The sequence below is a fragment of the Mytilus edulis genome, chromosome 1 (assembly GCF_963676685.1).
Source record: "Mytilus edulis chromosome 1, xbMytEdul2.2, whole genome shotgun sequence".
Lineage (NCBI taxonomy): Eukaryota > Metazoa > Mollusca > Bivalvia > Mytilida > Mytilidae > Mytilus > Mytilus edulis.
The window spans coordinates 57,365,463-57,379,767 of record NC_092344.1 but is presented as its reverse complement, the minus strand read 5'-3'; the positions used below and the strand labels follow the sequence as shown (position 1 = coordinate 57,379,767).

At 31.5% G+C, this 14,305-nt stretch overlaps 1 protein-coding gene across 1 annotated transcript in view; it reads right to left on the bottom strand.

Moving 5' to 3' along the window:
• Window positions 1-2,649: 2,649 nt before the first annotated feature.
• LOC139485499 (hepatocyte growth factor receptor-like) overlaps window positions 2,650-14,305 on the bottom strand; it is a 36,723-nt gene continuing 25,067 nt past the window's right edge. Inside the window, exons 14-20 of the mRNA XM_071270031.1 lie at window positions 10,566-10,760; window positions 9,720-9,803; window positions 8,536-8,714; window positions 7,124-7,233; window positions 5,934-6,093; window positions 4,207-4,343; window positions 2,650-2,862 (exon numbers count right to left, since the gene is read on the bottom strand). Of these exons, the coding sequence (XP_071126132.1) occupies window positions 2,760-2,862; window positions 4,207-4,343; window positions 5,934-6,093; window positions 7,124-7,233; window positions 8,536-8,714; window positions 9,720-9,803; window positions 10,566-10,760 (968 nt within the window). The 3' untranslated portion in view covers window positions 2,650-2,759. The remainder of the gene's footprint in view (window positions 2,863-4,206; window positions 4,344-5,933; window positions 6,094-7,123; window positions 7,234-8,535; window positions 8,715-9,719; window positions 9,804-10,565; window positions 10,761-14,305) is intronic.

Here is a 14,305-nt window from a genome sequence, read left to right as displayed (position 1 = left end):
AAAAGTCTTTGTCAGCTAATCCTTTCTTTTCCTTATATAATAATTAAATGTAGTTGGCTTACTTGAAAATTTTACAAAATTCCTGTTTTTTTCATAGTTTGTAAAAGATAAACAGATATCAATTTCAAATATATGGAAAATCTATGTAGAATAATTTCCCGACCAATTTTCAAGGGCTTATATCTCTGAAACAAGCTCATAAAGCTTTTACTTTTTCTACTTTTTTAGTTCCTTTCTTTAAATTTACTATCAATTCATAACAGTCTTTTGAAATGCTTGTTAATTTGAAACATTAGCGAACATCCTTATGTAATTTTTTCAAAGTAACGTGCTTTTGTACTTATAAGGTCTTTAGTTTTGCTACACAACTAACTACCTAACCAAAATGTAAAATGTAAAAAATACCGAACTCTAAGAAAAATTCAAAACGGAAAGTCCCTTATCAAAATGGCAAAATCAAATGATAAAACGCATCAGACAATATATTGAAAACATGTAAAAAAAATGGGGTACAGCAGTCAACATTATGTTATTATCTTATCTTAACTACTATAAAAACAAATAAACAAAAACTATTTAAGCAACGAGAAATAAAATAGCATACAGTCACTCTTTAGACAAAATACATAAGCAAAAATGAAAGACAAGGATACAAAAATGACTATAGTACAGTCAAGACTTAGCCACGTCAGAAATGTATTCCAAAAGAGGACATCTTTCGCCCCTCCTTTTTTTATATCTTTATATATATATGTATAAACAGTAAAGGTTAAACTATACAAATAAAAATAAAAATAACACTATTATAATCAACTAATTCACATTGCATAATAGCAAGTCTAAGATATGAAACTGTTAATTCAGTAATTACTTTTTGGCTATTGTGTTAAGTTGTAAACCAATTTATTTTCATATTTACAATATAAAAATATAAATACATTACCAAAATAATTTTAAAAAATAGATACAGAAATCAATGTTAAAAAAGGACGCCTCCGGGTGCGGAAATTTCTCGCTACATTGAAGACCTTTGGTGACCTTCTGCTGTTGTTTTTTCTATGGTCGGGTTGTTGTCTCTTTGGCACATTCCCCTTTTCCATTCTCAATTTTATTATGTATTTCACAGCTGAACATTCAAAGTGTAGCGGATTCTAGATTCTTATCATTTACAATGAGTAGTATCCAATTTTGGCTAGTTTAAAAAAATATATGGATGGAGAAATAATTTTGGCTAGTTTTAAAAAAATATATGGATGGAGAAATAATACATTCCAGTGGCGGATCCAGAACTTTTCCTAAGGGGGGGGGGGGGGGGGCGGGGGCGCTGACTGACCTACGGGGGGCCTCTCCAGTCATGCTTCAGTGATTCCCTATATGATCAACCAAATTTTTCCCACGAAAGGGGGGGACCCGGGCCCCCCTGGATCCGCCTATGCTGATTCAAATAGGTTTTTTATGAATAGCTATCTCATTTGTGTTAGTGACCACACATCTAGTCAATTATATACGTAACAAGGAGTTTCTTTTACATTTGAGGGGACTTAGAGAGCAACACTTTCTCGAAACATGGCATTGCATTGTTCAAAGGATCCTAGTTTGTGGAGCAAAAAAACACAAACATCAAACAGCAAGCGAAATCATGATAAAAATAAACAAGTAAAACTTAAAGCATCTTCAAAAAATACTTTCCAATTGGTACATACACAATTATGTATAAATATATACAGCAAATGCATATTGCAATTTACCTGCGTTCGGCGATTATGTCGTTCTTAATTTTATAGTTGTGTGTATTTCCTCAATACAGTAACACAGCTATATTTTGTGCAATGTCAATTTCATCATGGATCACTTTTTCAACAATCAGAGGTTCATTAAGGGATGATAATAAGTTTGAAATTAGATTTACATTTTAAATAGCTATCAATGTATTAATTTAAGTTGCAGTATAAAAACAATATAAGGTCAATGTCAGAAAAATATAAACTTTTTTGTATTCGACGCAAAACTAAAGAAGGGCTCGGTATAACATCGCCCTTATCCAGTTTCTCAACCTCACACAAAAAAGTTTATATTTTTCTGACATTGACCTAATATTGTTTTTATACTGCAACTATGTATTTAAGTAATCACGTCGAAGCATTGCATACCTAATGAAATCCCTAATTTAAGTATATCCCACCTACGAAAGTGGTAAGTAAGTTCCATGCTGACTTCTACACTTTGTTCATAGATGTTTCAGTTTAGCATAAAACAAGCGGATTCCAGTTTACGGAAGTGGGTAATCATGATATTTTTCGGTCAGCTTATCCCTAACAGACAATTTTACTATTTTGTTTTGAGCGTCACTGATGAGTGTTATGTAGACGAAACGCGAGTCTGGCGTACTAAATTATAATCCTGGTACCTCTCTCTGAAATTGCAGTCAAAATATCATTTATAAAATACGAATGTACCTTTCTGAAAAATTCAGAACAAAACATTAATTTTTGCTTTTGCAAATCTCACTATCTCGCTCTGTGTGAGATTGTTGTCTTTAAAAATATCAAATATAAAATACGGCGTATATACAAATTTTAGTCCTGGTATCTATGATGAGTTTATATACGGCTGTATTTTTCTGAAATTGTTTTAACAAAATACTAATTCTTTTTTTGCAAATCTCTCAAAATGTTACATTATGTCTTCATTGGTTCATAATCGAAATGAAGGTTATTTAAAAATGAAAACATATTTCGAATCTGTTTTTTTTCTGTTTTCTATTTTTCTTGCTCTACTAATCCAGTGATCCTCTTATTCACCTCGTGAAACGTTGGTCTGTCGTCTGGGTCAAATTCCCAACATTTCATCATTATATCATATCTAATAAAGTCAAAAACAAAAAATTAGAACGCATTAAAGTATGCAAATGTCGATTATGACTAGATATTTAATATAAAAGACATTTCATTTTATTTGTTTTAACTCCACTCAAATAACATAAAAAAAAGTAGTTAAAATAAAAAAAAAACAGTTTGGTTTTGACATCTTGCTCGAATATCAAAACGGTTCAATCTTAGTAATACTGTGAAGACAAGTTTTGTTTCTTAACACTACTTCAATCTGTTATTGAAAAATGTCTCGTGTGCTATTGAATCAATATCAAGTATTTTTTACTACAAGTTTGGACTCAAAGTCGACAAAGTCATTTATCTGCCTTTAACATCAATGGTACTGTTTGATGGTGGCTGTTATGTCTAAAACAAGTGTGAATCTTATATGTAATTTCATAATTAACACGACGGGTGCCAAATGTGGTGCAGAATCTGCATACCCTTCCGGAGCACCTGAGATCAACCCCCAGATTTTGGTGGGGTTCGTGTTGCTTAGTCTTTAGTTTTCTATGTTTTGTCTTCTGTAGTATTATTTGTCCGCTTGTCCATATGTTTAGCCATCGCGTTGTCAGTTTAATTTCTATCTATGAGTTCGACTGTCCCACTGGTATCTTTCGTCCCCCTTTTTTTTAAATGTCCAGTGAACATAACGAAGACGGTAAATCATTTAATTTGATTTTCATTTTGGTCTTCTTTTACTTTAAGGGTCTCCATACTTTAGAGTAAGAGTTCATTCATGGCTATGGTTGGTTTAGGAGATGTTTTAGGTTAGGGTTAGGTTTAAGGGTTAGAGCTAATGTTAGGTTTAGGTATGGCTTAGGGTAAGGTAACGGGTTTATGATAGTTTAGTATAGCTCTATATGGGTTTGGACCACTAAAGTAAAAGAAGGCCTTAATTTTTCAGTTTATAACTTGTTCTCATATATCAAATTTAAGGTACAAATTCACTCCGATGGCTGATTGCCTAGATCATAGATACCCGATACTTTTATACGCTTTAAGTATTTGGCTTTCAAAAAAAATTCTGCCTCGAGTGAATCTTATGAAGGTTAGGGGGCGATAACTTGATATTCTTGAGAGAAAAGGGGACAGAAGGATGTTTCAGTATTGATCACTTGCCACTCATGTTTACGTAGGCTCGACCTCGTTATTCCACTTCAAATGCCTCCTCCCCATCCAAGCATATTAAATGTCCGTCCGTTTACTGTAAAAAGCATGCTGTGTTGTGCGAATATAATCAACGGCGACATGTGTGTTTTCAAAGCTTGCATGCATTGTTTTTTTTGTTTGATATGTTTATATCTGTTAGTAATGAATACAACTATGAACTTACAATCTAGTTGGACAAAATTCAGTTCTTTTAAGTCGTCTGCCAGAGAACAAATACTTATGCATATCCCAATTGTTGACATCGCAATACGGCGCAGCACCTCTTGTTATTAATTCCCACATAACCACACCGAAAGACCACTACAATAAAGAAATCAAATAAAATTGTTACATAAATTTTCGAACAATTAAATTATATATATGGTCTTATTTTGAAATTATGTCAATATATATTGGATTAAAATTGAGAATGGAAATGGGGAATGTGTCAAAGAGACAACAACCCGCCCAAATAAAAAACAACAGCAGAGGGTCACCAACAGGTCTTCAATGTAGCGAGAAATACCCGCACCCGGAGGCGTCCTTCAGCTGGCCCCTAAACAAATATATACTAGTCCAGTGATAATGAACACCATACTAATTTCCAAATTGTAAACAAGAAACTAAAATTAAAATAATACAAGACTAACAAAGGCCAGAGGCTCCTGACTTGGGACAGGCGCAAAAATGCGGCGGGGTTAAACATGTTTGTGAGATCTCAACCCTCCCCCTATACCTCTAACCAATGTAGTAAAGTAAACGCATAACAATACGCACATTAAAATTCAGTTCAAGAGAAATCCGAGTCTGATGTCAGAAGATGTAACCAAAGAAAATAAACAAAATGACAATAATACATAAATGACAACAGACTACTAGCAGTTAACTGACATGCCAGCTCCAGACTTCAACTAAACTGACTGAAAGATTATGATTTCATCATATGAACATCAGGCACAATCCTTCCCGTTAGGGGTTTAGTATCATACCATCATAACATATATGAGAAGAACATAACCCGTGTCATGCCAACAACTGTTTTTAGAATAAATGTGTTTAGTTCCGATGCAAAGACCTTATCAGTGACTCAATATTAACGCCAAAATATGCAATCTTTAATGACTTGACAACAGTATCGTAATTATATCCCTTCGTAATAAGTCTATTCAAAGGTTTTGTAAGTTTCTGAGGTGAATACTGACACCTTTGTGCTTTATAAAGAATATTACCATAAAAAATTGGATGTGAAATACCTGAACGTATTAGAAGTCTGCATGTTGAGCTATATTTACGAATGATGTCTTTATACCGATGATAAAATTTAGTAAATGTTTTGACTAGTTTGAGTATACTTTTTCGTCTGTATATTTACATTGAAAGGTTTTAAATATTCGAAATGGTTTAAATATCAAAGAGGATTCATAAAACTTGAAATGGCAGGACATAAACAGCGACGCATTCCCTTCTATGCGGGCATCTTAGAATCCTATGGTGAGCAGGGATGCTTTGTCAAACGCTGACAATATTGGGTTTTCAATGTTGAGATACATATTTAGTTATTTTGTTGAAGAATAGACCACAGAAGCATTTTTAGTTTAAATATTTTTATTTTGTGTGACATACACCACCGATGTGATGAATATAGGTATGCATTTTTAAAGCAAGTTATGCAGCATATTATACCTTTTTTATATTTTGAACACATATCTTTTTGTTACTTAACAGTCCTTTGCGCAATGTCAGAAACGATTTCACAACTTCTCAAAAGAGGAAAACATGCTAATGTCGTGTAACATTTAATATGATGCAAACCAAATATGCAAATGTTTTGAAATAAGTTTTTGTAACAACTTGTGCCTTATACATGTAAACAAATATAAATAACACGGATATAACAATTAATTTACATACAACATCTGATTTTGTACTATAGGTCCCATTTTCTAAACTCTCAGGAGCCATCCATTTCACTGGTAACATTTTCTTATTATCACTGCTGTAGTAGTTTTTGGTATAAATATCTCTGGCCAATCCAAAGTCTGCTACTTTCACTTTTAAGTTTTCATCCATCCTGTTGGATAAATGAATAGTCTAGATTTGCGAATAGAAAAGTGTTCTCACATTAAGAAGTTGTAAGTGCGAAATGTTTTTCTTTGATACCAATTACATAAGTGTCCGAAATTTTTATAATCGGAATAATTTTATTCATCATCTGCTTAAAGTATAATTGTATTTGCTTGCCCTGTCACTTTTTTACAAGCTGCATACTTTATTTATTCGTGTATTCATTATTCGTGTACTCATTTACTCATAAGGTCTTTCTGATCTGAACGCAGTATTTTTTTTATTATGTCTAACATATTAAACTTCGAAAACAAAGCTCTAAACAACGAATTGAAATCACCCTTATTGCTTGCAATAACAAATTTTAAACTTGGAGTAGTATTATAATAGTTCGAAAATCCCGAATACTCAAGCAAGTTCGGGTAACGTTAACATTGTCTTTTATTATTTTAACGGCCAAAGTATCAGATTCAAAAAAATATGTAAAGATTACAGTAAATTATTCTGAGCGTACTCAAGTTATTGTATGGCATGTGAAACATTTCTTAAACATAACAGTTTTAGTTCAATCAATTTGGATTGACAAACCAGGCAATTTTAAATATGAAGTTTTGAGGAGTCCATTCAAGCATCCTCGAATCATGTATGCTCAATATGTAAAAAGCTGCATTTATAATGACGGTGAAGGGAATTTAACTATGGAACAACAAAACAAAACAAAACAACAAAAACATGAAAATATTCTCTTCCGTCAATCCAAATGTTGAGTTAAAATTTTATGTGAGCTGATTAAATAAAACTATAGTTATCGAAAGAAGTTTTGACGAACTGACAGACAACAATATACGATAATTCGTTTATAATTGATATATATATTCTCAAGCATTTTGAACATCAATTAAACTAACATTCTTATCTTGTAATATTTTAGAAAATTTTACTGTTTCAGCCATCACACATAATATATGGATAAAAACAATTTGTTAGTGCGTTTTAAAAGGAAAATGAAAATATCAGGTTTTTTTTAGACTTCTTACATGCAATTTCTGGCTGCTAAATCTCTGTGTACGAATTTGATACTGCCAAGATATTCCATGCCTCTAGAAACATCAAGTCCAAATTGTACCAAGTCTTTAATAGTTGGTTTCTGTAGGGAATGTAAATCAAATTTCATTTTTTTAAAGATATAAAGAACTTAAGATAAATTATCAAATACATCTAGCTTATAGACAGTTAGATAGTAGCCCTTTTTCATTCTGATATAGGAGTTATATCTTTACATATATGAAATGAGGATAAACAAATCTTCATATCTCCCTTAGCCAAGGGAAATGAATGTTTAATTCCACTACCAATACTGTTTACTTATCCGTTTAATTATTAAAAACTTAACGCAACATACACAATAATAATCAGTACCGAATAAAATCTATGTATTCAATTTTGTTTGTCTTTAGCTCTGAAATAATTTTAAAAATTGAAATTAATATACTATCTTTAAAAAAAAACCCAGACCAAAACGTTTTAAAACATTAACCGTGGGTAACGTCGCTCAAGTCAATCCACACGTTCAGTGGGAAATGTTATACTCGGCAGGGAATATGACGTTTTGTTCAATGTCACGTTGGATAGTTTCAACCAATCAAATGTTGATTTCGCTATCAAATTCAACACGGCAGGCTATTTGTTTAAATTTATATGTGGTTGACATGAGAAGTTTTTAATTCGGTTTGATGTTTTTTGTTTCACAAAGCGCAGACATTTGTAATTGATTTATATTTTCTAGTGTTTCTTTTCAGGCAGAAAAAGATATTATGAAATGTACGCAGTTTAACACACATGTGTAGTAATAAAACAGAAAGTTGTTTTATTTTATACAATCAAAATGTAAATGTTATTCATTTCTGTATATGAAACACGCGCGCATGCAGTGCAATTTTAAATTGTGATATCAGAATCTGATATGATTTTAATTCTTTCACTCTCTTTTACTTGAAACTTTCAAAACAATGTGTATGCCTTTGCTGCATGAACCTAAATTAAGTGCAGGACAACATGGTTTAAAATTAAAAGATAAACTGGTTTAATCTGTTTTTAGTAGCTGTTAATATGAATATATGTTATATATTTTTTTTAATTATTCTTCATCCAAACGACGCTTTATGTAATTGTATTTCAGAACTTCATATACAACTATGGAATGCGTTAGCACATAAGCTAACTATAATAATCAGTTTTAAATTCCTAATTAGATTGGCACAAAACATTATTTGTAAAGTTTCACATTAAATAGTTCTTCGAAAGACATGACGAATCGTTATAATGAATTTTGATCTACCAATCACAACGCTTTTATTTATATATATCCTTGGATTCCAGCAGCTTATATATAGCTAACAAAAGGGAAAGACACAACAAAAATAATCACAACATATGTAGTATAACTTACATTGTTTGCACTTCGAATATAAGACAGTAGATCTCCATTTGACATGAATGGAATAATTACTAATGGGAATTCACCAGGAGCGATGGAAATACCAATCAGTGACATCACATTTGGATGATTAAAATCTTTCATGATCATAGCTTCATCAATGATTGCATTTATGTCTTGTACCTCCGTTTCTGTAATTTGTTTTAGCAAGAAATTAGACTGGATATATACAATTAGGTAGCCGAGTGGTCTAAGAAGTCGAGTAACTGTATCACTAGCCATTTAAACCTGAGGTAGTTAGTTCGAATCTCACATATGTTAGGTGGACTCAACACTTATCTTAATTGGCTAGGATTGTTATTTTTTCTACCGAAGGTCAGTAGTTCTCTTCGGGCACTCCGGCTACGTCTGCCACCAAAATTAACCACCAAGAAATAGCGCGATAGTGTTTAAAGTGGCGGTTAACACCAATCAATCAATCAAAATATTATGAGAATGCTGTATCAATTTACATGTTTAAAATAACAGATCAAACATTGTTGAGATAATTTTAAGTTGTAAAAAAAGTACAATGAAAGCCTGTCCTCGGGTTACCAATAAGAAAGAAATGAGGAAAGGATATCTTGAGATAAACTGTCATACCCTTGTTTAGAAGGGGAAAATTTTTATTTTTCGAAATAAACAGGCGTCAGGTCTTCGATCACTTTTTTTTTTTAAGGAAACCACTCATCCTAGCAAATGTGGTTGATTCAATTTAATGTTTTTTGAGACTAAATACGTGTATTCAAAATAAAAAAAAAATGTACTGAAATTTACTACCTTATAATCTATGTGAAAAAAATTACTTTTTCATAAAACATAACACAATTTTAACATTTACAACACTTTATTATCTTTTCATGGCCATAACGCTCAACTAAAATAACCTTGATCTTGAATACTCACAACCAAAGCAATGTCTACAAACTAACACTTGAGAAGATCATCTGTGCTTTTGAGAAGCTATTTTCTTTTTATCAAAATAATTGGCTATCTTTACGTAGATCTTACAAATGTTCGATGACATGACTGTTTTTTTTTTCAAATACATTATCGTTCATGTTTTCTGTTTAAAAAGTATATCAAATTATCACTACATACAGTCATAAATCGAAATAAACAGGCAAGACATGTAGCTTTTACCCTCTGTTACTTACTTAGAACAGTTTTGACGGCAACAAGTTGTTCATCCTTCTCGTCCATTGATCGCAGATAACCCTGGTAAACACATCCAAAATTTCCTGGGATAAAAATGTGTCTTTATTTTCATAATTGATAAGATAGAAATTAAATATAACTATTCTATAATTAAAAAAATGCAGTTCCATAATATGTTTTATTTCTTTACTGAGAAAGCAGAATAAACATATGCCACTCATAATATTAGCGTAAATCATGACCATGGACAAATTTCGGAATAGATGATTATCCAGATCGAACAATCCGCATAAACAGCACAAGCACCTACTAAAAATAGGCATGCATGACCATTGTGATTGATTACTGAGTAATCTGAAACATGATTAAATCATTATAAATAACCAGCGATAAACAAGAGCGGTCAAAGGAATTTTCAACTTTAACAGAAAACCCAACTTTTATTTGACAGTGTATAAATGCACAACTTTGACCATAAAACATGTGAATAATCTACTTCATTTAGTTTTCCTAATAACCTTATTGAAATATATTTTCAATGAAAGTACATGCATAAGCAATATATATAAGTTCACAAGGAAATATCACACTAGGGTAACGAATATTCAGTGTAAGAACGCCATTTATATATCTGAAATGAATTTCAAAGATAAAAATCCATTTGTTATTTTTAAAATTCATTGCATTATATCATATAATATTAGAACAAATCAACTTTCAACGTTGTATTTGCACATCATAGTTTCTCTTCACTCGCACTGTCGATAATGATTTTGATTTTTCAAACTATTTTCATTGTCTAAATTATTCTAGGAGAGCAAACTTATTTGAAATAACATGCTCACCTTGGCCAATATCTTTTCCAAGTCTAACCAAATCACGTTCAATAAATATATTTTGCTCCTTCAGCATGTCAACAGTTCCAATAGCGTCAAATTTTGGTTGCGAATTCCCTGTAGCCCCTTTTACAATTAGCTCTTCACCGATCTCTCCTTTCTGTTTGACATATCTAGGCGTTCTTTGTTCGGCAGATGAATTACCTTGTGCAGAAATAAAAAAAATCAGAATAAATTGACAAAAAAAATGTGTATTAACGACAATAATACCCGTGGCTGCATATTATAAAGCAGATTCAAATCTTCCTTATCTTTCAAGAGCTTTTAAATTGTAAACCTTTATTAGGTCTTTCCACTTTTCTGTGGAAAGACCTATTGTTTTTCTTCTGATTATTAGGTCTTTCCACTTTTCTGTGGAAAGACCTATTGTTTTTCTTCTGATTATTTTTTTTTCTTCCGCCAAATTTTGTTCTTGCGATAAACATTTGTTTCGCAATATGTCGCTTAGATATTTGGTATATGATATCGAACAGTTTATGCACTTTTGAAATTTACCCTGTGTAACCGAATACTTTTCTTTGTAGGAGTTATCTCCCCAAACACTGTTTTCCTTGTGATCACTCCTTCGCAACCGTAAAAGATTACGACAAATTTATTTTATAAAATTGCTCGTTATACCCTTCGCATGATTTGTCCAATTTCGACCGAAGCAATATGAACGCTCCATATGAGAGTTATTTCCCTTTTTGTATTTGAAATTTTGAAATGTATTTTAAACTGGAACACCATAAGTGATAGAGACCTAGGATCTTTTGATTTGAGGTCCTTGGTCCAAAAAAATTAAAATTAGGTCAAGGTCAAAGGTCAAGGTCATATTCTAATTTTTGAATTTGTCTTATTTTCACTCATTTTCATTAACCTTATAAGATATCGACAAATTATTTTGTATAAATTGTTAGTTGCAATATGTGGTAACTACATAATTTTAGTTGAAAGGGTGCGTAAACAATGAATGGGAGTTTTAGCCCCTATCATATCTTAAATTATGTTTAAAGTGATATCACTTATTAACCATACATATTAGAGACTAGGGTCTTTTGATTTGAAATCCTCAGTTTGTGACCTTGAAATTGAGGTCAAGGTCATAGGTTGATTTGACGTTCTAGATTTTGACCTTTGCTTTAAATTCATATCTATACATTATAAAGCCATATGAACTGACATTTTAGACTGATTTTTTATATTTTAATATCAAAATAGATATAAACTGGTGGAAAGGAGAGAACAATTGGTTTTTAGTTTTTTTTTTTCTTCCGCCTAATTGTTTTTCTTGCGTAGGATTGATGTTTCATAAGATGTCGCTTACATATTTGTAACATAATATCACATAGTTTATTCGCTTTAAAAATTTACAACCGCGTGACAAAATACTTTACGTTGTCAGAATTATCTCCCCAAACACTGTTTTCCTTGTGGCCACTACTCCTTCGCAACCGTAGATTACGACAAATTTATTTTACCAAATTGCTCGTTACATATTCAGGATAAGACAATTCCTTTATACCGAAGCTATTTGGAGACTCCATATGAAAGTTATTCCCCCTTTTTCATTTGATTCAAGTGATATGCATTTCTAACTGGTAAACCGTAAGTGATAGAGACCTAGGGTCTTCAGATTTAAGGTCCTTGGTAAAAAAAAAAACGAAAATGAGGTCAAGGTCAAAGGTCAAGGTCATGTTCTAAATTTTGATTTTTGCTTATTTTCACTGATTTTCAAATACTGTATGACATATCGACAAATAATTTTTCATAATTTGTTAGTTGCGACATGTCATTACTTGTATATTTTGGTTGAAAGGGTACGCAGACAATAAATGGGAGTTTTTGCCCATCTTACATTTAGAATTACGCGTAAAGTGATATTACTCTTTAACCAAACATATTATAGACCAAGGGTCTTTTGATTTAAGGTCATTGGTTTGTGATCTTGAAATTCAGGTCAAGGTCATAGGTTAATAGGACGTTCTAGATTTTGACCTTTGTTTTAAATTCATATTAATACATCATAAAGCCATAGGAACTAACATTTTAAACTGATTTTTCATATTTCAATATCAAAATAGGTCTTTACTAGTGGAAAGACCTTCAATTGTTCTCTGAACAATTGGTTTTTAATTTTTTTTTTTCTTCCGCCAAATTTTGTTCTTGCGATAAACATTTGTTTCGCAATATGTCGCTTAGATATTTGGTATATGATATCGAACAGTTTATGCGCTTTTGAAATTTACCCTGCATAATCGAATACTTTTCTTTGTAGAAGTTATCTCCCCAAACACTGTTTTCCTTGTGTCCACAACTCCTTCGCAACCGTAAAAGATAACGACAAATTTATTTTATAAAATTGCTCGTTATATCCTTCGCATGATTTGTCCAATTTCGACCGAAGCAATATGAACGCTCCGTATGAGAGTTATTTCCCTTTTTGTATTTAAAATTTTAAAATGTATTTTAAACTGGAACACCATAAGTGATAGAGACCTAGGATCTTTAGATTTGAGGTCTTTGGTCCAAAAAAATGAAAATTAGGTCAAGGTCAAAGGTCAAGGTCATATTCAAATTTTTGAATTTGTCTTATTTTCACTCATTTTCATTAACCTTATAAGATATCGACAAATTATTTTTTATAAATTGTTAGTTGCGACATGTTGTAACTAAATAATTTTAGTTGAAAACTATTAATTGGAGTTTTAGCTCCTATCATATCTTAAATTATGTTTAAAGTGATATAACTTATTAACCATACATATTAGAGACTAGGGTCTTTTGATTTGAAATCCTCAGTTTGTGACCTTGAAATTGAAGTCAAGGTCATAGGTTAATTTGACGTTCTAGATTTTGACCTTTGCTTTAAATTCATATCTATACATCATAAAGCCATATGAACTGACATTTTAGACTGATTTTTTTATATTTTAATATCAAAATAGATATTAACTGGCGGAAAGACCTTCAATTGTTCTCTGAACAATTGGTTTTTAATTATGTCGTATTTCTAGATAGCAATTTAAACAAGTCCCCCAAATTAGCGATCAAACAACCAAACAACTTTCTTTTAAACGTCATAACTGTTCTCTGTTAACGATATTGGTTGTAGATACATAATAGTTATAAAACAAAATTCTAGTGTCAACTGATGCAAACGATTGTTTAGTACATATTTGAAAAACCCAACGAGTAGCATTAAATTCCAGACGGAGAGTCCTTAATCAAATGGAAAACTTATCTTATCGCTTTTATTTCTAATCCAGTTAATTCTGAAATTACTCCACAATGTATTGTGCAGAAAACTTTTAAAATATACAGGTTTAAACCATAGTGAATTTAATTGTGTTTCAAAAACTGGCTATATTCAATAACGATTTCAAATAAAACATGTATTTCTAGACCATGAATGGTTATTCCTAATATACTGTAACTACTACAACTTTTCAAAATGAAATGTTGAGAGTATAAACTATATTCTTTTAATTTGCAGCGAACGTCGTAAACATTCCTTGAAACTGTACTTTAAATGACGTCGTAAATAAAACCCTTCGGAAACAGACTGTCAGCGTTATAATAAACAATGCGATGTAAATACCATAAGATGAAGAAATGTTTAAAGTTTTATTGTTTATTTAGACATTATATTATTCATGCTCATTCTTATTTTCTGATGAGGTGAACACAAAACAAAATATTTCTTGAAA